This window comes from Lepeophtheirus salmonis, chromosome 3 (genome assembly GCF_016086655.4).
Source record: "Lepeophtheirus salmonis chromosome 3, UVic_Lsal_1.4, whole genome shotgun sequence".
Taxonomy (NCBI): domain Eukaryota; kingdom Metazoa; phylum Arthropoda; class Copepoda; order Siphonostomatoida; family Caligidae; genus Lepeophtheirus; species Lepeophtheirus salmonis.
The window spans coordinates 31,684,567-31,708,864 of NC_052133.2; the positions used below are offsets into that span (position 1 = coordinate 31,684,567).

Genomic DNA, 24,298 nt, shown 5'->3' on the forward strand with positions numbered 1-24,298 from the left:
ACAATTACTTTGACAGGATAATTTTTGTCATAAATATTACTCACTAAGAAAATCTTTTTTTTAATTGTAAACAAAGGTATTCTTTACTTTGTGATAAAGTTTATTTTTCTACTCAACTCAAATATGAATGTTACATTTATTTTCCGTGGTTGTTGGTATGGTGGGAGACAATTGAATTTAGAAAAATTAAACATTAGCTTTATCCTACAATTAGGAAAAATGATTTAAATGACAAAGTAGGTGTGCATTTTTGTATCCGTTTTTGATAAAAAGTTGAGAGATACAATTAATATTGTCAATATATGTATACTAAGGAAAAAAAAATACCTTCTTTGATATACCAATTACATATTAACAGGCCATCTAAAAAACATACTGGATTTACATCATTGATTATAATTAAAACCATAATCTCTGAGAATAGTGATAATATGAAATTCGGAACAAGTATAGGCATCAATGTATTGGAAGCCCTGAAATTAAGGTTTATGAAAGTGTACTCATTAGGTTTAACTGACAAAACTGTTTAAGAATAAGTCCTCCGAATACGAACGTCATGTGAACATTATTGTGTGCCTACGAGCCGGGCGCATGTCCAAGGAGATTATTGAGTTTACGAAGCTGCTCAAATCAAGAAGTCAAGATGAATCGGAAAGTCATACATGGAAGACTCTAGATCTGTGAGCAAAAAACGCTCTTCAGAGTTCAAGAAACAAAATGTTAAAGAAAATGTGGTCTCCTCGCTCGCCGGATCTGTACCTCTTGGACTACTATACGTACGGCGTCTTGGAGAAAGAGTCCAATAAACGTACACATAACACTGTTAACTCATTGCGACTTTCCATTTTCGACACAGTGGCCCACATAGACAAAGACTTGCTAGGTTCAGTGCCAGTTTGGAGGCTGTGGTTGGTTTGAGTGATTTACTTCACTATTGACTTTGTCTTGTAAGAGCAATATATTTGTGAATTGCTGACTTAACTTTATGAAACAAATTGTAATTTACATTATCTTTAAATTTTCCGGATTTACAATCCCACACTGCAGAGTCACATATTTTAGTATAATTCTGACTGTAGACTATTCTTGTTATTTATTTTTGTACATTTTCTGACATCTGAAATAAATAGAAATAATTATTTTACTCTATCCATACATGGAAACAAAGCATACTTTTTTTTCCGCGTTCTAATTAATGGGTATTAAAAAAGGGAATTGAAATCAAACAATTTTAAAGTAAATGGCTTAATGAGTTAAAAAACTTTCTTTATTCATTATTATTTTAAAATTATAAAATTAGTGGAAAACATTGAAAAAGTTATATGATAGTTACACAATCGTTTTATTTAATTAGTTTTGTTCATTAATAAATATTTTGCTCTAAAAAATCGCTCTTAGTTGGTCAAAAGAAAAAATAAGTGAAAGTTCTATGTGTTGAGAATTAATCTTGTCTGAACACTGCAAAGTTTTGTACTGTAAAAATGTAAAGCCGTGAAATAATTTTCAAAAACCTACATTTAAAAGAAAAGGAACACTTCCCTCTATATTTAATATAATAAAGTTTCTCACATGTTCATAATTAATTACAGCATATATATTATAATATTTATAGTTTTTAATGAAAGAATACACACAATATAAAGCATAATAAAGATGACAAATGGGTAAATTTAACAATGGGCATTTACATTTTTTTCTAATAATAGGAATACAAAATCCTTTGAAGACATTTATAATGTATATTCAACTGATGCATATATAAACTTGCAAACGTATATTTATTGTACTTATCACATCTGTATATGTGTTAATATATTGTTTGAGAGTACATTTTTTTACTCTTAGAAGTCGTAATGGGTCAAACTGTATTTCTAGGTAAAGTTTGAATATGGTATTTTAATATATAAATTCTATTGTGAATGATGGTAGAGCAGGAAGAAAAACAAAGAATAATCTCTGATCTTCTTTACAATGGAAAATACACAAAAATGACATTTTTGATTTTTAAAGTAGATCTAAAGACACTGATCAATATTATTTTTGTGCTTTCTTTTGAGTCAATTTGGAGTCGGTGGGCAAATCATAAAGAGAGATGCCAGTTTGAAGACAAAAATAATGTTTGACCCAAGCATCTCAATGAACAGCCTATTTGAAGAAATAAAGGTTAGTGAGGGGACAATAAGGAAGGTTGTCAATTTAAAAGTTTGCCTCAAGAGCTTCGTTAGACACCAAAGATAACAAAAGGTTATGAAAGAAGCTGGACACTCTTTTCTTTTAATATGTAGCCTCCCTCATCCCCTTATTTCAATGTGCTTGACTAAAGTCTCTGGTAGAGAGTTGTCGAGAAGGAGATCAATTGTACTCTTCACCCAAGTTTGAAATATCTCAAAAACCAATTATTTGTGCTTGAAAAAAGGTTCCTGAGGGGTGTATCAAGAAGGCCTCTAGTAATTTCGTCCCTCGTATCGAAGCAGTTATTACTGGAGAGAGACGTCATATGAAATTTAAATCAAACAACGTAGCTCCTTGGACAATTGTTTTAGGGGTTCTCTGGATTTTAGGCAACTGAGACATTTCTGGGGAATTTAATATTAACTAACGGGATCACGATATTCCTCAGGATCCCATACAATAAAAATGTATTTCCTGAGATCACGCTCAATTTTGGGCAAATGAGATACCCTATCGTTGTACAAATATCCACAAAAATAATTGTTGTTATTTTTCTTTGTGCTGTGACAAAGTTTAATCAATTGGAAGTATTTCTTTTTAATGCAAATTCATATGAAAGTAGACATGAAAATAAATTATACATTTCTACTTAATACGCAAAAAATATTACAAATTACTTTTTTTCTATTGATTTGAAATATTCTGTTATTTTTATAGACCATATATAGATATAAACAATGCTATTATTTGCTTGTTTTGAATATGACCTTCTCTTTCAATAACTTTCTACATAATATTTTTTTTACAATGCATTTGTGTAATAGTATTACGATTTGCTTTGCAAGTTTTAGACCTATCCGTAATCGTTATCAATTTATTTGGACAAGAACATAATCTTTTTAATTGATCCTATAAAAAAATGGATTCTTGATCAGTCTAATAATATATTATTTCGGTCTGCAAGGATATTTTAATAAACTGTTCATAAAGGTAATTGTGATAGCAAACATTTATGATGACGTCTTACAAAGTTTTAAGATTCTCATTTCTTCCATAAATGATAGAACCATTATAAAATATCTAAAATTGTTATTTTTTATGTTAGAGTATCCATTTAACTATTTTTGATTTAAAATGTTTTCGATTTTTTTCGTTAGAGAATTGATTATATCGATATTTTTTTGACTTTGTTTATTATTCTGAACTTCTTAAATATCAAATTAGCTGCATGAAAATTTTAACGCTCAAGGTGATAAAGTCATTTGGGATCGTTGTCTATGTAAATGTAATACTAGACATGCTTAATTTTACATGCACTTATCAAAGACTGACTAGAGGATATCTTGTCTACCTTGCTTTTGTTCTTTTGCTCCAAATCAAAAAACAATGGAACGAGAGAACAAACCTAAGTTATGACTTTTTGATGTAAGATTTAGTGAAGTTCCAGTATAAAGGAAACTTGTGCCTGCAACAATTACAATATGAAAAAATATGATTTTTGGATCATTTAAACAAAATATAGTCAGGCTCATAAATGATCTGCTCACGTATTTGATGTGACCAAAAAGTAAACAAAAGATGATTTCTTGAACTAAAAAAGATTGTAACATAAGACCGAGTAAAAAACAAAATAAAACATATCCCTCTTAGGCTATATAATTTTTATGTTAACCCATTAATATCGATTGTGATCATACGAACAAGTAGACTCTCTATACACTTAGATCAATGCCATTTACAATTAATTCGTTTAAGTTGAATTTATGAAGTACTATCATGCTCCATTTTCTTCAAAGAGTATCTGTGATAAATTTTAACAGTTTTTATGACTACTTTCCGTAGTTTATATCGATTTTTTAAATTATTTTTTCCCCTTTTTCAAAAATAATGGATGGCTTATTATATACATATATGCATTCAATAATTTCTCAGACTTTCTTATTCTTTTGGTTAGTATATCCTCTGTGAGTTTCTGACCAAAACGTAGCTTAGCAGATTTCATTGTTATGGATCAGTCCAAAAAACAACTTAACAGACGGCAGTCTTATCAATCCTGTCCTAATAAAAAATTTCAGTCCTAAAACGGGTCGTTATAGGTCTTTTGTAGAAATTACATCAGCTGAAATTACGTAGTTACTACTAACTACGTCATTGTAGTAACTGAAGTTACATTATAATTTATAACCTCTTTCAAAGAGACAATACTCCTGTAGGATATTTGTGACTAGAATGTATTATTATACGTTCTAGCTATCATTTCTTATCTTCTTATTTCTTTTATTCTTCAATCCTAGCTATGAGTGAAGAAAATAAAGATAGGTAGGACCGTAGAACTGAAAACTCGATGTATCAGTCCTTAGGACCGTTGAATGGTAAAAAAGATCGGATGAATTTAAAAAAATGAATGAAAGTGTGGGGAAAAAGGCTGATGAGGTGATCCGTGCTAGGACTGATCTGACACTACTGATGACTGAATGTGTGATTTTTTTGTTTATCTTTTTTATATTTTGTTGTTGGAGTTAAACACCAATTATGAAACCTGTAAAACTAATAAATGTTGAAAATATGTTTGACTTATCTACTATTTACCATGTTAAAATCTCCAATATTGATTTGATATTCATATGAACAAATAGTAATTTGTATGTATGTTACCAGCTTTCTAATATATTATACATTCATATCCAAGATTTGGAATATCTGTCTTTATAATCAATTTTCATATTTATCCCTTTACAACTGCGTATAATTAGTGATAAGAATAAAATGGAATAAAGGAGAATTGTGAAATTTTGTTAGACATGACAAAAATTTACTTTTTCTCCTTCAAGTATATTAAATAATTACTTATTTATTATTTTCCAACAAGATCTCGTAATTTAAAAAAAACCCAAGTCCATAACTTAAAAAAAGTTAAGTGTTATCTTTCAAAATGTAAGAAAATGTTTTGCATCAGCCTCACCCTAACATGCATACATATATTTGCCTTTATATTGGAGGAATACAAACACGAACAGGGTGCACCAGCTATCTGTGCCACAAAATATAATTTTTTAACGCACTTTTCTCTCTAACCAGTTATCAAATAAAAAAATAATTTTAGATTATGAAAGCTTGATCGACTTTTATTTAATAAAATAATCTCCAGCCTCAATTACAGTTTCTATGCGAGGCCGATAGTGCGAGCAGGCCTTCGCCACTTGATCACTTGGAAAATCCTGGAATTCCTTCTTGATCCTACTGATAAGTTCGTCTTTGGTGTGGCAGGTGATTCGGTTGGTTTGTCCGTTCCTTTATACAAAAATATCCATAGGATTCGGATCTGGCGAAGTGAAGTAGTCACAATGGTCTCGTAGCCATTTGATCATTTTTTTGCGAGATCTGAATGGGAAGCGCCCTCTGTTCCCAAGTGTAAGGCATCCCATTGGTAACCATGTCCATCCAGGGATTCACCTTAGTTTCTAGCACTTCCAAATAGGCATTAGTTTGACCCTGATGTCTTGGTGGAACACTTTAGAAGACATGTCGTGACTCAATTAGTCTTGAAGTCCGAGCAATTGTTTTGTTGTAGCTCCCGGCGAGGATTTTAAGAAAGGCTCCATGCCTTTTCTAAATAATTAGAACAACGAATTCGTCAACTAATTCCATTTTTTCCAACTATTGCAAATTCAAACAAGAGAGCGCCCCAAAGTGGCGGCATAAATAGCATGTGCACACTGTACATACATTCATTATTAATAAAATTGATATATGGACTAGGTTCTATAGAAAATATAAAGTTTGCTTTTATTAATTATTTAGCAGAATTGAGAAAAATAAAAATATTTTGTATATTTCAACTTATTTATAATTCAACATTGAGAAGGGAGACAAATTATTCAAGGGAAACGAAATATATTTTGCTAAATACTGTATGAAGTTAAGTACATTTCAGTAATACGAGGACTTCAATATAATGTTTCATTACAAACGGCAATATACTAAACTGCTATTTGAACGGGTTGCATTATTACGGAATGAAAGTGCTGAACTAAAAATAACATAACCTCAAATTTATAATTCCTCCAAAATGCCTTTAAAAAAAAGAAATAGGAAAGTGAACATTCTGTTATGAAAAACAAAACAAACAAAAAACCTTCAAATTTCTGAGCTAACCTCTCAACCCCGCTAACCACCAAAAAATAGCGCATACAGAAGCTCTGGTAATTGTTAATTGCCCTTTCTTGCCTTATATTTTTAGTTAAAAAGGTATAAAAAAATACCTTTCCAATTTTTGTACTGTAGCCGGTACAAAAATTTTAGTATCTAGACAAAAATATTATAGACGTACTTGTACAGCAGACTGTTTTAAAACGCATGGAAGAAGACATTTTCTGCTTCGTTAAGCTTAAAAAGGAACTTTAATTTATTTTATTTTATTGTAATTTCACATAGTGATTCACAAAAGATCGTATTAAGAATTGTGTGGTTGCATGAAGGAAAATGCAAAAGTAGCCATTTTTCATTTATTTCTTATTTGTTTTTTAAAATCCGAACTCAAGCCCAACCATAATCTCAAAAAAATAATTGTTACTTAATAATACAAATATTTTGGAAACAAAAAGCCCAGAAAATGTAGTTACATTAAATTAATTTGGGAAAACACTTACCCAATTAAATTTTTCTACAAAATAACGATTATTTGTCTGAGTTAAAGTTTTAAATCGATTTTGAACTTTAAAAATCTGTTAATTTATGAACTAATGAAATAATTGAAAATAATATATTTATCCAATAAAAAGGAGTATTTCAAGTATTAATATTTAAATAGTCATTTCATTTCATATTTCATTAAAAGGTTTCCACTTCAATAACTCAAAATAGGATAAAATTTAATGTAATATATATATGTAGAGTTCTACTTCCAAGTTTCATATTTATTTATATATATTTTGCATCAAATGATTGATTCCTGAAATATGATGTCCTTTATTTGTGTAACTTTAGAAAAAACTATAATGCATATCAAATTTCGAATGGCCATATCTTGGGACCCGTGGTTCAATTGCAACAAATAATGTATATTTGAGAGTGGGCATTTTGTAATTTTTTGGCATCCCCTCTTCTTATGTTTGCATTTGGCACATATTTATTTAATCCCTTTTCCTTAGAAGGGGTGCAATTTTAATCCCTTCCTACATAGGCACATACCGGGCAGTGCAGAATTATTTACCGATTTTTGTTCAAAACATATCTCGGACAATAATGACATTTCGAATGACTTGAGAAACAATTATTCATACATTTTTAGAATAATAAAATAGTTTGTGATCAAATTTAATCATTGTAGCCACCATTTGACTCAATGACACTGGTCAGGCGACGTCTGAAGCTGCCACAGACTTGCTGGATATAATCGGGGTCCATGGAGGCCCAGGCCTTGTTGACAGCAGCCTTTAAGGCATTTATGTTCTTGTGTCGTTTTTTGCAGGCCTTGGTCTCCACGTGCGCTTAGATAGAGAAGTCTAGTCGGTTCAGATCTGGGCTCTGAGGGGGCCAGTAGTCCTTGGGCCAAAAGTTCATGTTGTCTTTTAGCCACTCCTGAGCTTTCTTGGAAGCGTGGGTGCGTGCTCCATCTTGTTGAAAAACCCAAGGAGAGTTGTCGACTATGGATTTGATCCACGGAAGGACATTGGCTTCATGGCCTTCCTGTTGGAGGCCACGAGACCCAACATCATCACCGAAGCAGGGTGCTTTGTTGTTGCCACATAGTGGTGCTTATCTTGCACATCTCCAAAGCTCACAACACGGTCCTTTTGCCTGTTGAAAACAGGATCGACTGTAAAAGTTTTCTCACCTGAAAAAATGATGATGCGTCCAGATGAGCTCTTGATATCATTCAAGATTTTCTGGCACGCTCAAGTCTGACTTCTCGCTGACGTTCAGTTAGCAGAGGGCGTTCAGTACGCCTCAGGGACTTTCCTCCTGCCCTTTTCAATGCCCTTGAAACAGTTGATCTCGACGTTCCCATCTTTCTGGCCATGTCGGCAATGGACCTGTTGGGAGTCCTCTTGAACACTGCCTTTACTTGCCTTGTTGAGACAGTGGGCTTCCTGCCAGCCCCAGGTAGAATACTTGAGATCCCCACAGCCTCCAAGGGCTTGGAAACGTTGTTAATTGTTTTCAACGAGGCCCCAACCTGTTCCTTAATGTTGTTATGAGGCACTCACGCTCGGGGGAGGGCTGCAATTTCGATCCTCTTTGTTTCCTGATTGGACATGGTCTCACGTGTGGAAGTTGTTACGCTCTCACAGGAAGGATTTTTGTTTATTTTAACAATAACAATACGAAACAATCAGATTGGTTGCCACCAAACCTCTTAAAAAGTATATTTACATCATCGGTAAATAATTTTGCACGGCCTGGTACATTTTACATAGGCACAAAGTAGAAATATTAGAAAGAAAATTTTACATTTGTGTTTATACTAGATCGTTTTTATACTTTTCAATTTGTATTAGACCTATGACGTTGTAAAGTTATTTTTGCAAAATTGAATTCATTTTTAAATATGTGATATAGATATAAATGAATATTAATTTCATTTTTCGGTTGATCTTTTGATTTAAATTAGAAATGAAATGCAGTCTATTGTATAAATACATTTTTATTATAATATTAAATATATTTATCTCATCCTCTTAAAAAGAAAGGTGAAAACCTTTGATCATTTGATCTGAATGACCTGGAAGCCAATATGAATAGAGTTTCAAGCTCACTACATAGATCAGCAATACGATACAGCTTCAATTTCTTCATTAATTTTTTTCATATGCATACAGTTAATAAAAATTTAATAATAATTTTTATTAGGGTTGATTTTTTTTAGACTTGATATAAAATAATCTACCTTTCCATGTATCTTGAGACGAAAGATTAGGGATTTAGAAAGTCTTTGTTGGATAATATAATATCATGTCTACAAATATGGATTATTATTTATCTTATTTTATATGTAAAACAACAACTTTATCCTAAACAAGAAGTGTCAGATAAAGATGTTATTAATTCAGTTATAAAAATATATAATAGTTTGTGGAAAAGTAATTTCGTATTTTTCAATTTATTTCAATGCTTTATAAGAAGTGTTACGAACATTTAATTGTTTGATAACTTGTTGCCATCAAGAATCCAACTTCATAATACCCTTTTCATAGAATACCTTTTCTGTAAAGGTAAGGTTTTTTACTATAAAAACTCGGACATGACTGTCAAACTCAATATTTTTCAAAATTTTATCGACATTTTTGATAACAGGCCTTCCTTGTCGTAACGCATCATTCACCTCCACTACACCAGAATGAAATCGCTCGAACCAATCTTGTGCAACAAAAACCGAAAGTGTATCGGCTTCGTATTCATTGCAGATTTTTTATGTCACTTTTAATGTGTTTTTCCATTTCAGATAGTAAAAATGTAAAGTATGGAGAATTTCTTCCTTTCAGATCTCCATATTCGACGCACCATAATTCACAACTATAATTACCTAGTGCAATACCCCCCAAAAAGTTATACGTTTAGAACACCTGATCGTATGGTCCGATGCGACCAATAATGAAAAATATATACTTAGTTTAAAATAAGGGTGGGAAAACCAGAATTACTTTTTCCCTAATCTAATATAATTACATATATGTGTGGCTTGAAAACTTTCTTACCTCAACGTAAAGATGGCATTTCTTAAAGGTAGTCCAATCTATCTGTCGTCTTTTTATAGTATGTCACCAAAGTTTTTGCCATTTTGGACGCGCAGTTGTTATGTAACAGTTTTTTGAGTGAGTTGATGTGAGTTTTTTTTTTTTTTTTTGTGTGTGAAAATGGACAAAATTAGGTATCAATATGTCTTTAAATATTTTTTTTTGAAATTATAGCTTTTAAATAGATTCAATAATATGACATATAAAGGAATTTTTGTTAAAATTTGACATGTCTCATTCAATCCAACTTGGAGTTATTGGGTTAGGGTAGCATCGCTAGTAGAAGTGTGTAGAGTTACAAGGAAATGTTGAGAAAAAATATTTTGAAAAAAAGTCCTCCCTTTCCAATATAAAAAGGATCTCTTTTTACAAATTTACCGTAAAGACTAGTTTTTTATTATTATTACAAAGTCAAAATATAATTTATACAAATTTAAGTTAACTTATAAATTAATATTTAATAAATTTTATATTTACTTTTATTTGTCTTTTCACGATATCAACGTTTTTAACCAGTTCCGATACCAATATAGGGTACAAGTATTTTGGTACTACTTGAAACTTTTTTGACTAAAATATAAAGCATAAATATCGTTAAGGACAATTGACAAGCCTTTTTATATTAATGTGGAGGCTTGATCAGAAAAGTAGAAATATACCCAAAACCTTGAAATAGATCTCGTGGGTTTGATTTTATCTTTGTTAAATTGGATTTATTTTCTAGGTTCGTAAAATAGATATATGAATATTAATTTCTCATGGCGTGATTTACAGTGGGTGTTTGTAAAAAAATAAATCTTTGCTTTCTGTAAGCCACAATAGCAAAAATTTCGGGTTATAAAGGTCATTTAGTGTTTTCTGAGATTAAAAAAATCTTTTACTCGCAATCTTAATCCAAGACAAAAGTTTGTTGAATATATTATTATGAGTCTAATAATAACTATGGCTTAGTAGATGAAATGAATGAAAAAAGTGATACTTTATCCATTGTAGTAATCAATATTGCTAAATTATTCAATTATTAATATGTAAAGACTTCATTTTTAAACTACATAGAAAATAGTAAAATAAAGTTTTCTAGTTATAATTTTTTGTTACGTATAAAGGTGAATCAGAATGTAAAATGTTATACCAGCAACATTTATTATTCTTGATTATAAATTTATTGCAATATGTTTTTGTTGTTGCATTTGGAATTACTTTTATTAAGGCTATTGTCCTACCAAGGTAATATTTATGTAAATATCTATACAATACATGTATTTCCATAAATTCACAGAAAAATCTTTAAAAGCTCATATGTCGAGATCCAAATATCAAATGTCAAGGTTATGCAACATAGATTAGCTAAATTAATTCGCTTTTTTTTACCTTGTTCACTCAATCAAGTCACGTTTATCATGAATGACGAGGCCGTATGTGGAGGGGTTGCAATACTTCTCCACGTCATTTGGTGAAGATGTAGAGCTGATATTATTTTTGAAAATTAATATATAATTACATCAAGGACATGACCTAATAACAATAAGACGACTCCCTCTTTCATATTAATCGGTAGTAGATAAATAATAAATAGAACATATACATATTATCCTTTGAAAATTGATCTTAAGTCCCATGATTTGTTAATAACTCAGAAACCATTTAAGTAGCATATCCCAAAAATTAGTTAGAAGAAGTATATGTTAAATCAAGAATTTACATAGAAGGTGTAGCATAAATATAATAGACACAAAATGTTACAAAAAATGTTTCAAGAGTGGAGCAAAACATCAGGGAAGTAACGGAGTGTTAAATAATCATTCTTACAGTACTATGTAACTATATAATTACACAGGTATATTCAGTGATGACGTAGAGATTCTTTTATTAAACAATATTTTAACTTATAAAACAAAAATATGTATGTTTGCAGCGTGGTTTACTTACTACAAAAATACTTATATCAGAGAAATCATATAATTTCTTAGGAGATTATTTTGTTAAACTTATTTAATTCATGAATGGGATTTGTTGTATTTTTTACTGTTGGTTGACTTTGAAAGGGATTATCCTTTATTATTATTTTTATATATTTATTTTTGTATTTTGCAAATCGAGCATTTTCATTTCATTTCTTGATTTCATATCTTTATTAATAGAACAAAGTTGCACTCCTGGATATTTATATAAACATAAACTCTTACTTCCTTAAAGATAAAAAGATGTTTTATTAATGAAATTAGGGTATTTCATCATGTGATGTTGAGATATAATTCGGATATTACGTGATTTTATACAGTTTGATGTCATTTTGTGGAACATCTGTTCTTTTGCAAACAAATCTTGCTTATTATTGTAAAAAAAACTTTAAAAGTAACATTGATCCTACTTAATAATGATCTAACGCGTAAAAATAATTTCTGCATGTCACCAGGTGTACTGTAAATAGTGCTCCCTTATTCAAATACCAATACAGTACAAACAAAAAAAAAGGAAGTAGGGAACACTGTATAAAGAGAATGAAAAGTAATGAAAGTTTATCTCATATTAAAAAAGAAAAAATAGCAGGAAGTACTTTTTATAAAATTTAAAAAAATGAATGTGACTTTAGATAAGGTTTATCAACGAACTAAACTACTCCTTTGCTTTTCCGTCATATTTATTTATTTTAGAGGAAATAATGTCTAAATACTGAGTGAGTAGCTACGTGTGAGTGTGCTCATGAAAAACGTAGGGTAACCCCAAGTATTTGTTAGTGTGTTATATTCTATTATTAAAGCAAAATTTGTATATTGCCTAATATTTCCGGGCGATGCCGGGTATAACCACTAGTAATGTGTAAATAATTTTTTATGTATATGGATACATTTATTGATACCTCAATTAATGACCTTGATATTATACACCCAAAGATATACTACATCAAATGCTTCTTATTTCTTTAAATCTACATTAAATCGCCAAAACTTTTTGATATGCTCCTGAAATATTTAATCTTGTTATATATTATTGTTTATTTATCTTGATAATGCTTTGTTTGTGATTATTTTACAATATAACAAATTTTAATCGAGATTTAGTGAATTATCTTAACTGAATCTGCTTACCAGTCGTTCATTTGTTTTTAATTTTGATTTCTTGGATTCTTTTTCTATGAGAGGACTGAGGCGAACTAGGGTAACTAAAAAAATTAAATATTCTAGTTATTATTAAATATATTATACAAAACCTCATCAAACCTGATGGGTACTAATTTAATTTACCAAATTTGAATTAAGTAATGAACTTTTCATAGAACTTGATATCAAAAATACACATTTAATGTTTTTACTATAAGAATAACAAATTATGTATATCTTTTATAAATATAATCTACAAAAATAAATCATTATATTAAAAAAACTTTTAAAATATAAGTTTAGGGTTGCAACAAGTATTTTCTGTATTTCATTGATATTTACAGGTGAACAAGGTATGGATTAGCAACTTAATTTAAATGTTGTAATTATTTTAATGGTTCAATCATTTATTATGTAATTGAATATGTTTTATTTTTGGGGTTTATTTATACAGTTCACTAACTGCGTTATATAAAGGATTTCCAATTACAGAGGGTTAAAAGCAATTTATATATATTGTGTTTACTGTATAATGTATATAATACTAATAATTAAACTTGCTGATAAAATATGAAGTCAATACTTTTTTTTTGTATGTAAAGCCTATAAAAAATTGATTATACTTCTTTGTATAAATACACTACTCAAGTTTCAAAATTTAGACAAATTTAATAATTTAGAATTAGATTCAAGTAATATTTTGTTATTCAAAATTAGAACAGTATGACATTAAATGTTAAAAAGATAAATTGATTTAGACGTTTATCATATTTTTTTATTAAAACATTAGATCGACATGTTTTATTACTTTGTTTCATTTAAACTTTTGTAGGGCAACATCGTTTTTATAACGCTGTTTGCAAACTGAGTAAAAATCATCAAACATATATAATGTATTTACTGCAATGATTAACAGTTAAACGGTTTGATATAATTGTTAGAATTTTCATGAAAATATTAAATTTTTAATTTTGGTAAAAATAATTAATAAAATATTCATTAGTTTATCTAAATTACTTCCCATTAGTTTTGATCAGGATTTGTATCCTATTTAATTAAAATAATTGATTTGTAAGTGTTTATTAATCCAAAAAATTAAAAGGGAAAAGCTTTTAAGCAAAAGTTAGTTAAACTCATTAAACCTCGATTAAAAAATACTAAATATTTGATACATATTTAAAAAGCCATTATTAAGATAACTAAATAATTGCATATAATCAAATTTAATGTAACAGGAGTATACTAAAAAGTATTGGTGATAAAATTTAGATTCAAATGGTTAGAAGCAATTTTATTTATCTTGGGTGTACCGGGTATAGAAAAAGTACTGAGACATGCCTCAAAGTAGTAATTAAAAAATCATAATTGATCAAGATAATGTTGTACATGGAATTTTTTTAATAACATTTCTTACTATAATAATGCACATTAAATAATGAAATTGGCCGCATCAGCATCAATGAGAGCCTCCAACTGCCTCCGAAATACCTTGCACACATTGGCAAGGTAGGCCTTTTTCATGATTCTCCACTGCTAGTTAAAGGACGTCTTCAGGGCATCAATATTCTGGTGGCGGACTTTTCAGGACTTCTTCTCAATTTGACACCAAATGGAGTAATCCAGTGGATTCAAATTTGGGCTCTGAGGGGGCCAAAAGTTCTTGGACCAAAAGTTCATGTTACTACCCATTTATACTTGTACAATATTAGGAGCATGGGCTAGAGCCCCATCCGGATGAAATATATACGTGGTCTTGTTGGACATTTTTATGGTCTTGGTGATCTATGAGGCTATATTTTCCTTCAATTCCATCAAGTAGTCAGCCGCAGGTAACCAGTATTCAACAGGAAACCAAATTGAAGGCCTTTTTTCTCAAGTTGATGCTACAACCCCAAAGATCATCACAGAGGCCAGATGTTTGGTCTTGGTGGCTGTCCGGATGCTATGGCCAGCCTTGCCAATGCATACAACCCGATAATTTTGCTTACTGTAGACGGGGTCAGCGGTAAATATCTTTCCTTCAGATAAAAAATTTACTCAATTGCTGTTGTGCTCAGATCATTCAAGATTTGTTGACATCACTGAAGACGGAATTATTTTTCATATTGGGACAGGAATGAACTCTCAATTTTATTAAGCGACCTTTCTCCATCCTTTTGGTTGGCCTTGCTCATAGTAGACCAATTTACCGTCTTCGTCTTGGCGTACTCTGACATCTTCATCGTTGAGTTGACCTGAAATGCATCCATAACGTATTCGAGCTTCACTTTGGTAGGTTTTCTTCTCTTGTGTTTGGCCTTAAGGTTGTTTCCATCAGCCAAACAGTTTCTGACACGACAGACTGTGACTTTGCTGATGTTTAATGCTTTCATGATGTCCAATGTGGTCCTCCTGGTGCAGATTAAATTGCCTATGATTGTTCTTCTTCCCTCCATTGCGACATAATTTTTGTTTACAACATGTACTTCAATCGAAGGTCTAGAATCCAAGCTGTTCAAAAATAATTGGAACGTTAAGATTTGATCAACAGCACATATAAAATAAATATTTTTAGAAGGTTTCATTCCTTTTTTACACCTGGTATGATATCCTGGTTCACTAATAGAGAGTTAAGATTTCCAGAAGATAACCTAACTATAATTAATATTGTATTATTTGACTTCTTTGATGAAATTTACTTATTGATTAGTATTATGTGTGGCAAATAATCAAGTTCATTTGCCCGCATGTTACTTATACAAACATAACACTAAGTAATTTTAATGGATCAGAATAAAATGATGTAGCATCAATTGATGGTTAAACATTACAATGATGCATTTTTTAAATAAATATGTGTTATATACTAAACATATAAATTGTAACTTATACGGTTTGCATGTACAAATTACAACCTCTACAAATTATAAATATATAATATCTTTGTCAATTTTAATCAATCGAGTATGAAGAAAAAATCGAGTAGAAACCTTTTCTATTATTAATAAGTTTTTTGATGAGTGTTTTAAAATCGATTTAACTGCAGTTTATACAGAAAATTATGATGTTTTATCATATTAATTATACAATCGAGTAGAAAATATGAATTTATGTAACAACTATTCAAAATTCCATTCAGAATGGTCCCTTTATGCTTTCAAATCAGTCTTAAATCTATACTAGAGACTCTACATGTATTCAAGAGTAAACTACCTTGAGTAATTTAGAAAATATTAATCTGTGATTGATAATATTCTTCTTTTTTTTTAAAAACAATTAGGTGCTTTCTCTCCCTTGGCTTTCCATTTAGCTAATGAAGTTGTTAATTGTTGATAAGAAAAAGTGAAACAAAATTATCAGCAACTAGCAATTTACTTTAGCCTTTTAGATCAATTGAAAATTAATCTCTGTGAATCCGGTATGTTTTGGTGTTTTTTTTCGGAGGAACAAATATTATTTGATGATTGCTTTTGAATAATTTATCAATATGAGTAAACACTTGAATACAGTAATTAATTAACTGTAAACTACAACCCTCAACCATTTAGATTTATTTTTATTTTATCATATATACATACAGGCCCATATTTTATGGATATACTACAGGCCTTTTGCTCAAATTTCTAAGATAAATTGAAATATCTAAGAATCATGACAATGGTTCAACAACATCTTGTGATTTATGAAACTTACTTCCACAGAGACATGATCCATTAAAAATCAATTAATTTTTAATTATGTAATTGAAACGATAAATTTTTACTAATTTAAGTGCATATTGCGATACTTAAATTGATTAATCAGAATAACTTACTCATAGAAATTAATGATGGTTCATAGAAGAATACAAATGTAACCTAGACTTAATTTTGAGGGAAAATATTCTATCTTGTGTGATGGGCTACATATCAATAATTAATAATTATTGTGATGCAGGTATGTTCTTAAATCAGTTAGATTTTTTGTTTGAACCTTTTTTATAGATTATAATGAAATGAGTAATTTGATCAAAACAACCAGAAAGTTTATCAATACTATTTTTACATATTTGTTTTTCTGATTATACTTGCCTGTATGTAAATGTGTTTTACAAATAAATGCATTCCTTCTAGATTTAAACTGTTATTTTCAATTGAATATCATATAAATTAGTAAAACTATCTTTGCATACATAAAAAAAAAATATTGTGATGAAGTTAGGTATTGCTCATTTGTCAATTTTTCTGGATGTCTATTTTGGTTTGGACGGTTACACTAAACTTGCAATTCGGTACAAACTGTGTTACACTCTTCATTGTACGCAGTTCAGTACGATATAGTAGTAAAATGTTTTGTTTTTTCATATAATTATTATAATTTTGTCAAGTATTTCGATATTTTGTGCTTGAATAATTTCTTTTCTGTACAACTAAATTATTCCCAAATATACTAAACTGTTCTAAAAAACTAAGGGTGATTCAAAATAATGACAGGTTATACAATACTATTCCTTATATTTTTTTTTTTTTTTTTTTTTTTTTTTTGAAGAAAACATGTGCTTGACTACATTTCCCGGTAAAAGAAAATACCAATTAACAATTTATACAAACATATATTTGATTAACACAGCATATCGGTTCATAAGTCCCGGGCAGAGATAGGAAAACAAGATTTGTTTGACAAAATTCATTTTTATTCATCCTATTTAATCTCCTTTTAGAACAATACATCCATTCCAACGTTTTTCTAGCTTTTTGATACCACGGGTATAGAACGATTTATCGATACCTTCGAAATATGCTTCAGTTTCGAGAATCACTTCCTCATCTGAACCACGGAGCATCTATTTTGGAGTTCAGCGAAGAGCCATTAGTCGTTTGGGGCCAGATCTGGAGAATATGGTGGGTGCGGTAGCAATTCGAAACCCCATTCGACCAATTTTGCGGCTGTTTTTATTGACTTGTGACAGGGTGCATTGTCTTGGTGAAAGAGCACCTTTTTCTTCTTCAAATGAGGTCTTTTCTGAGTAATTTCGGCCTTCAAACTATCCAACAAAGCGACATAATAGTCGCTGTTGATTGTTTTTCCATGTTCCAAGTAGTCAATGAATAAAATTCCTTCCGAAACCAAAATACAGAGGCCGTGCCCTTCCCAGCTGATGTTTGAGTCTTTGGGCAGCTTTCTCCGAGTGAAGTGGTGAATCCATGTTTCCTCCATTGTGATGTACCGACGCAAAAACTCCTTCTTATTTCGCGTGAACATCTCGAAACAGCTCTTTGAATCGTATTCTCGTTGTTGCTTTTGCTCTGGTCTAAGGAAATGCGGCACACATTCGGAAAACAGCTTTTTCATACTCAAGTTTGTGTATGATGTTGTAAACACTACCTTTTGATAACTTCAGAGTACTAGCTATCTCTTGCAACTTCACTTTGCGATTACCCATGATTATTTCAGGTTTTTTTCAACGTTTTCCGGAATAACCGCCTCATTTGGCCGACCAAGGCGTTTAGGATAATCGGTTTCCATACGACCACGTTTGAAATCGGCAAACCATCGTTTGATGGTTGTTTTCGATAGGGTAAAGTCCAGATATCATTTTTCAAGCCAAGCTTGGGCTTGAACGGTGTTTTTCTCATCAAAAAACAATCATAAATCAACACAAGAAATCGCTTTGAATCCATCGTTTTTAAGAATCACAAAAGTAGCGTCACTTAAACCACTGTAACTGGATTAATAATAAACCAAACTTTATGAATTTTTGATAGTAACCATTTGAATGTTTGTTCTTCCGAATAATATTTTGTTAGTGGCGCCATTTGGTAGTTAGGCCCGGTACTAATCGACCGATGTGTTACTTTGACTTCCTTCAGAAATATAGAAAGCTTTAAAAGTGTTATGTTGTTTTTTAAAATGAGGAAAAAATATGATATTCAATACTCACTTTTGATGTGACGATATAAAAATTTGAAATATAGTTTGACATCTTAACTATCAAACATACAAATTTAAAAAAACCCAAAAATTTCGGTTTGAAAAAAAGCACCTTTATCAATATTAGGTTTTTGTCAAATGTGTGTCCCCTGGGTCCAAAAAGGTGAAAATAATAAGGTTATTCATTCACATAATGTTTGCTTGAGTGAATTTGTTTTTTTATAAGTATTTTTATGTGAGATTTGACAACATACAATGCTATTTAAAAATAAATATAGAATGAAAACTATATTTTATCAAGCTTAAAGAAATAATGACTGTATAATTTAAAGCACTAATAAATAATGGGAATGTATTTTATGTTTAAAGAATGCAAAATCTAAAATTGAGAGATTTTATAAAAGTTTGTTTTTATTTACATTATGTTTAAAGTCATTCTTTATTTATTTAATTTCCTGCAAGATATATTGACACTTTTTATCTATATTTTTTTTTATGAATTAAGTATAAGATTTATTTGTTATAATAACATAGACAATGCAGGCCATTTAAATAATATTTTGCTAAAGGTGTATAAAAATGTAACCGAAATGAATATTGTAACCCTGCCAATCTCAAGAAGGTTTGTGAAGAGAACAGCTTAAGATGGAGGAAATAACACATTCCCACTCAGTTTTTGATTCTTGATTATACTCTGGGTCTAATTTTCACTTACAACTCCCCTCTAGGCTCTCTCCGTCATTCATAAACACACATACTTGTGGTTAGACTTAATGCTTAAGTGTTTTTTTCTTTAATAAATAAAATAAATTAAAACACTATTCATATTGCCATCAAAAAAAAACTTTTACCGTGAAAATGTTTGGAATTTACAACTCAATGTTTTGGTGTACTCATATGAAAAGAAAACGTTGATTGTTGGGCCTAACACAAATTATTATTTTTGTGGCATAAATTTAGCTAGGAAGGGGTTATACAGAGAATTGTAAAAGTACAGTAATACTTCGATTAGGCATGATGTATCAGACCCTGTTTTTCTTTAGTACACCTTTTGACCCCAATATAGAAAAAAATAAACTAACTCGGCTTAAAATTTAAGTCAGTTTAAATAAAATGACTTCATACGATCCTTGTTGAAATTTAATTTGAGTTGAGGTCAATTTAAAGATTTAATTATTTTTATTTTTAATATATTTTCTTTTACAATTCGTATGGTTGAGGTTGCGATGTTAGCTTTACAGTAATTTATTGATTCCCTTAGTGGACAAAAAATTGTTACATGAACATTAAAGTTTGTATATCAACTGATCATGAAGTCTTTGTTTCATCCCTTTCTTTTATAGCTTGTATTCGGAGTATTACTGTATTCCAATTCTAATTTAATTAATTATAAATAGTTAATAATAGAAATATGACGTCATCCAATGAATTTTCCTTGATGCCTTTTGTCAGGGTCTATCTTGGGGAAATTTACAACACAACATGCAAAATTGTGCACAATGAAATTGATAATAACTGAAACAATGCGAAATTCAAGTAAGGGGGGGGGGAGTAAAGGATCGTTTGATCGTATAATATAGAAACAAGAAATACGTAAACATATTTAACATCAAAGAAAACCAAAACAAGGTTACTAATATTTGAAATGTTAATCATATCAAAATCTCCTTTAAACATACCAAAAATGATTGAAATGTAATCAATTTATAAATTATTTAATTTACCCTTTGAAATATGAAAAAAAGCTAGATCCATCCTTGGTCTTTTAAACCCGCATTGTTTTCGATTTAAGAGGTCAGTTCTAGGTAGAATAATGGGCAGAGTAAAACTATGCCTCATTGCTCTATGTATCTTTACTATTGCCTTATCGTTTTTCGTGGAGTCTTTCAGGAAGAGTTTTAAGTTCTTTAAGGCTAAAGGGCAGAGATATAATTGGAAAACGAAGATTTATTTGCCCTTTCAACTGATTGGTAAGTTTTTAGTCTGCCTTATAATTTGATTGGCTTACAAAATAAAAGAGTGTATAGAAACTTAGATGAAGATCTGTTTGAGACAAAATCAAAGAGGGGAACAATAAATGAAGAATTATGTGAGGCAATGTTGTGGCAAATTCCTTATTCTGCAAGTCCGAATCGAGTATGAAGTTTTTACGAACGAATCCAAATCAATGAATATTTTTATCAAGTACAGTTAAAGTCCTCAGAAAATAAAATATATTTTAAAAGAGTACCTTAACTTATAAGCAATTAAAAAATTTAAATTATCAAAATAAATATTTACTTTAATAAACTATTTGGCCAAATAGGTCATTTCATGGCAAATCGAAATAAGAAAGGGAACGACGTAGCTTAATGGACCACAAGCTCGTAAGAAATTATTCTCTTGAACTCAATGTGTTTGGTTACCTTCTCGATCGTTCCTAGATAAGAAAATATACTATATGTAAAATATGGGATTCAAAGACGATTACCATGTCAGATGGAATAAATATAATGTTTATTTTTACTAAATCAGTCAATCTCCATCTGAACAATTAATGAAACATTAAAAAATAAAAATAAGAATGTTATTTTTGACAATTACAAAATAATTCTTTTAAGTTTTTTCAACTTTTATTCAAGAATCCATTAATTAATTAATCATTCATTCTATGTGGTATGTACTGTGTACTTTGAGCAGCATATGGGTTTTGTATATCATAATAATAAAAAAACCGATAAAAGTGGTAACCCAGACACTTTGAAGAATGTTTGGGAGGACAGTAGCTTAGCTGTCATGACGTTTTATTAGATTAGATGCATACAACAATGTGATGAAAGAAGTAAACCCAAGTCCTAATAAGTATCAAATAAGGAGATAGGCATCCCTAAAATAATAATGAGTGCCCCTCAAATATGCACATTTGTTCTTACACCCTCAATCCAAAAAAAAAAAAAAGTAGGGATGTGACATAATTATGGTGTGTGATGAGAATAAAACTAAGATATTTATCTACAAAAAATTTCCACCCCTGACAATAACGCAAGTCAAAATAGGTCAATAGCACAAAAATACAATTTTATACTTATGAAGATGATATTTTTTTCATTGATATGTCTGTTGCCTCTTTTCTTAGAATCTATTTACGCAGAAACTATTCTGTATTTGATCCTTAATTGTACTCTGAACCGAATAAAGACGACTTTAAAAGGGTTACAGCATCTTTCATACGTATATAATTTTGGGTATGTGTATAATCAATCTATTTTTTAAAACTTTGCTTATTATAATTATCAAACCAGAACCGCTCTCTTTTTCAAAATGAAGAGATTTTGTGATTTGAAAATTTTCAATTTTGTACTTAAAATGTTGTTTCCATGGTATTCTCACCAAAAAAAAATCAGATTTTAAATCAGAAAACCTCTTCATTTTCGAAAGGGAGAGTTGTTGAGTTTTGAAGAATATAATATTTTAAGTTAATGGAAATAAATTTTTTGTATTACGTATAATGAATTTAGTAATTCACTTTACGAGCTTTACTTTTTTACAAAAATTAAAATAACTGTCGCACTAATGTGAAGATACTACATTCATAAAGTATTAATACTTGATGATAAATAATTATATAACTAAATACTTAAAGAAAAACATAGATTGGCTTTTTAAACATATCTACAGGAAAGTAATCATTTGATTTCCTCGGTTTACATCATTTGAAAAATTAAAACTCTTTTTTCTTTGAGTTATAATTTTGTAAAAAAATTATATATTAATGAATTTAAAATCAATATCCATTATGGACTTTTAAGTATTTCAATATATCAATTGTTGCATTTCATTAATTTAAAAAAAATTAAGTTATTACTAAATATACCAGGTGGAAAATTAAAAATTACGCAGTTTCCATATTATTCTGAAATACTTTAAGAGTTTTTTTAATAAAATATGATATAAAAGTTACATTATTATAAAGAGAGTTTATTATGTCACCATTGGATGATCATATGAAAGTAATTTTCTTACGGAAAGAAATGTGAGGCTTACAAATAGAGTCTGAATCTATTTAAATCTGGCTGGTTGACAGCTGCCTTCTTTCATTTTACACTTTCATCAAGGTTAATAGAAATACTAGGTTATACCAAAATGCGTGTACGACTGATATTTCACTTCCATCACAACTTTTTTAATAGAGACGTCATAGAATTCTGATTAGTCTAAATCTGTCTGTCTTGCCTAGCAGTGGGTACAATACATCAAATTTAAAATTCTAGCTGCCCGATAACATTATGGTCTAACCTTGGATCTCTATTTCCCTTGATTTACATAATGCTCTCTATGTAATTGAATCACCAGATACGGCTATGAGGAAAAATTAAGAAGAATAGCATCTGGCTAGACTGTAGAGTCACTTTCATTTCTTCCAGTATTGATAGTTTTAGGGAATAATGATTGGGTTATCATTTTTTTCTATGTTCCCATCCTCTTTTAACTTATCATAATTTATAAAAAATAACACGAATTAGCTTTAGAATCTCAGTTGGAGTGTGAACCGCATGAATAAAAGATTTGAACATGAATCATCTTGGGCCGTCCCACTCTTATGTCATTCTTACAGAATTAAAAAGGTTGGCATACAATTGAAATTTCATAAAAACTCATTTATAGTACAGTAAATTATTTAAAATCAGACAACCTTGCACATACAACCTCAGATCTTTTAATTGTATGAGTTAGTAAATTCTTAGTTTCACCCTGTATATCATAATATTTTCTACTCAATATGGTAACTTCTTTATTATATTATTAAATATATACAATAATGCATTAATTTAAGAGGTAAAGAGAGAGACCGTTGATAATAAAATACTTGAAATGCCCAAAGTTTTTAAGAGACTTTCTTGAAAAAGGAATATATTGGAAATACATAGATGTTCTTAATTTCACACGCGTCATTGCCAAATTCCAAAAGAATTAAAAAGTTTTTATTACTAATTTTATGGTAGTAATTCAGCTCATCATTATGCTTCATACGGACCCATGGTATAAGTGAGTATATTATTTATTTACCTTCTATGATTTTTACTGCATAATTTATCTATGTATAATGTAATTTAAAGTAAATGTCTGGTTTTGTGGACAACATAGTGTTTTTTTGAAAACATTTACATGTTTGATTGTTATTTTTTGCCTTGAAAAATTGTTAAAGTAAAAATATAAAATTTAGTTATTAGACACATTATTTATGTATCTTTTATTGACATGAAGAAAAAATTTATAGTAAAAACATCAAATGACTTCCATCGAAGTCTAGTAAATTCCTCATTTTTGATTACAATGATGAAAGTAATATTGTCAATTTAAGAATAATTATAATTTATAATAAAAAAATTGCACTTTAAAATATAAATATTATAATAGTTA

General features: G+C 29.8%; 1 protein-coding gene across 34 annotated transcripts in view; it reads left to right on the forward strand.

Annotated features, from left to right (window-relative positions):
* The window catches only part of LOC121114935 (KCNQ potassium channel), a 579,520-nt gene that overhangs the window by 358,309 nt on the left and 196,913 nt on the right, over positions 1 to 24,298 (forward strand). For 8 of the 34 annotated variants that reach the window (XM_071887350.1, XM_071887331.1, XM_071887322.1 and 5 more), the window contains exon 2: positions 23,760 to 23,923. The exons of the other annotated variants lie outside the window; for them this stretch is intronic. In XM_071887350.1, the coding sequence (XP_071743451.1) occupies positions 23,874 to 23,923 (50 nt within the window). In that variant the 5' untranslated portion in view covers positions 23,760 to 23,873. The remainder of the gene's footprint in view (positions 1 to 23,759; positions 23,924 to 24,298) is intronic. 34 annotated transcript variants of the gene reach the window in all.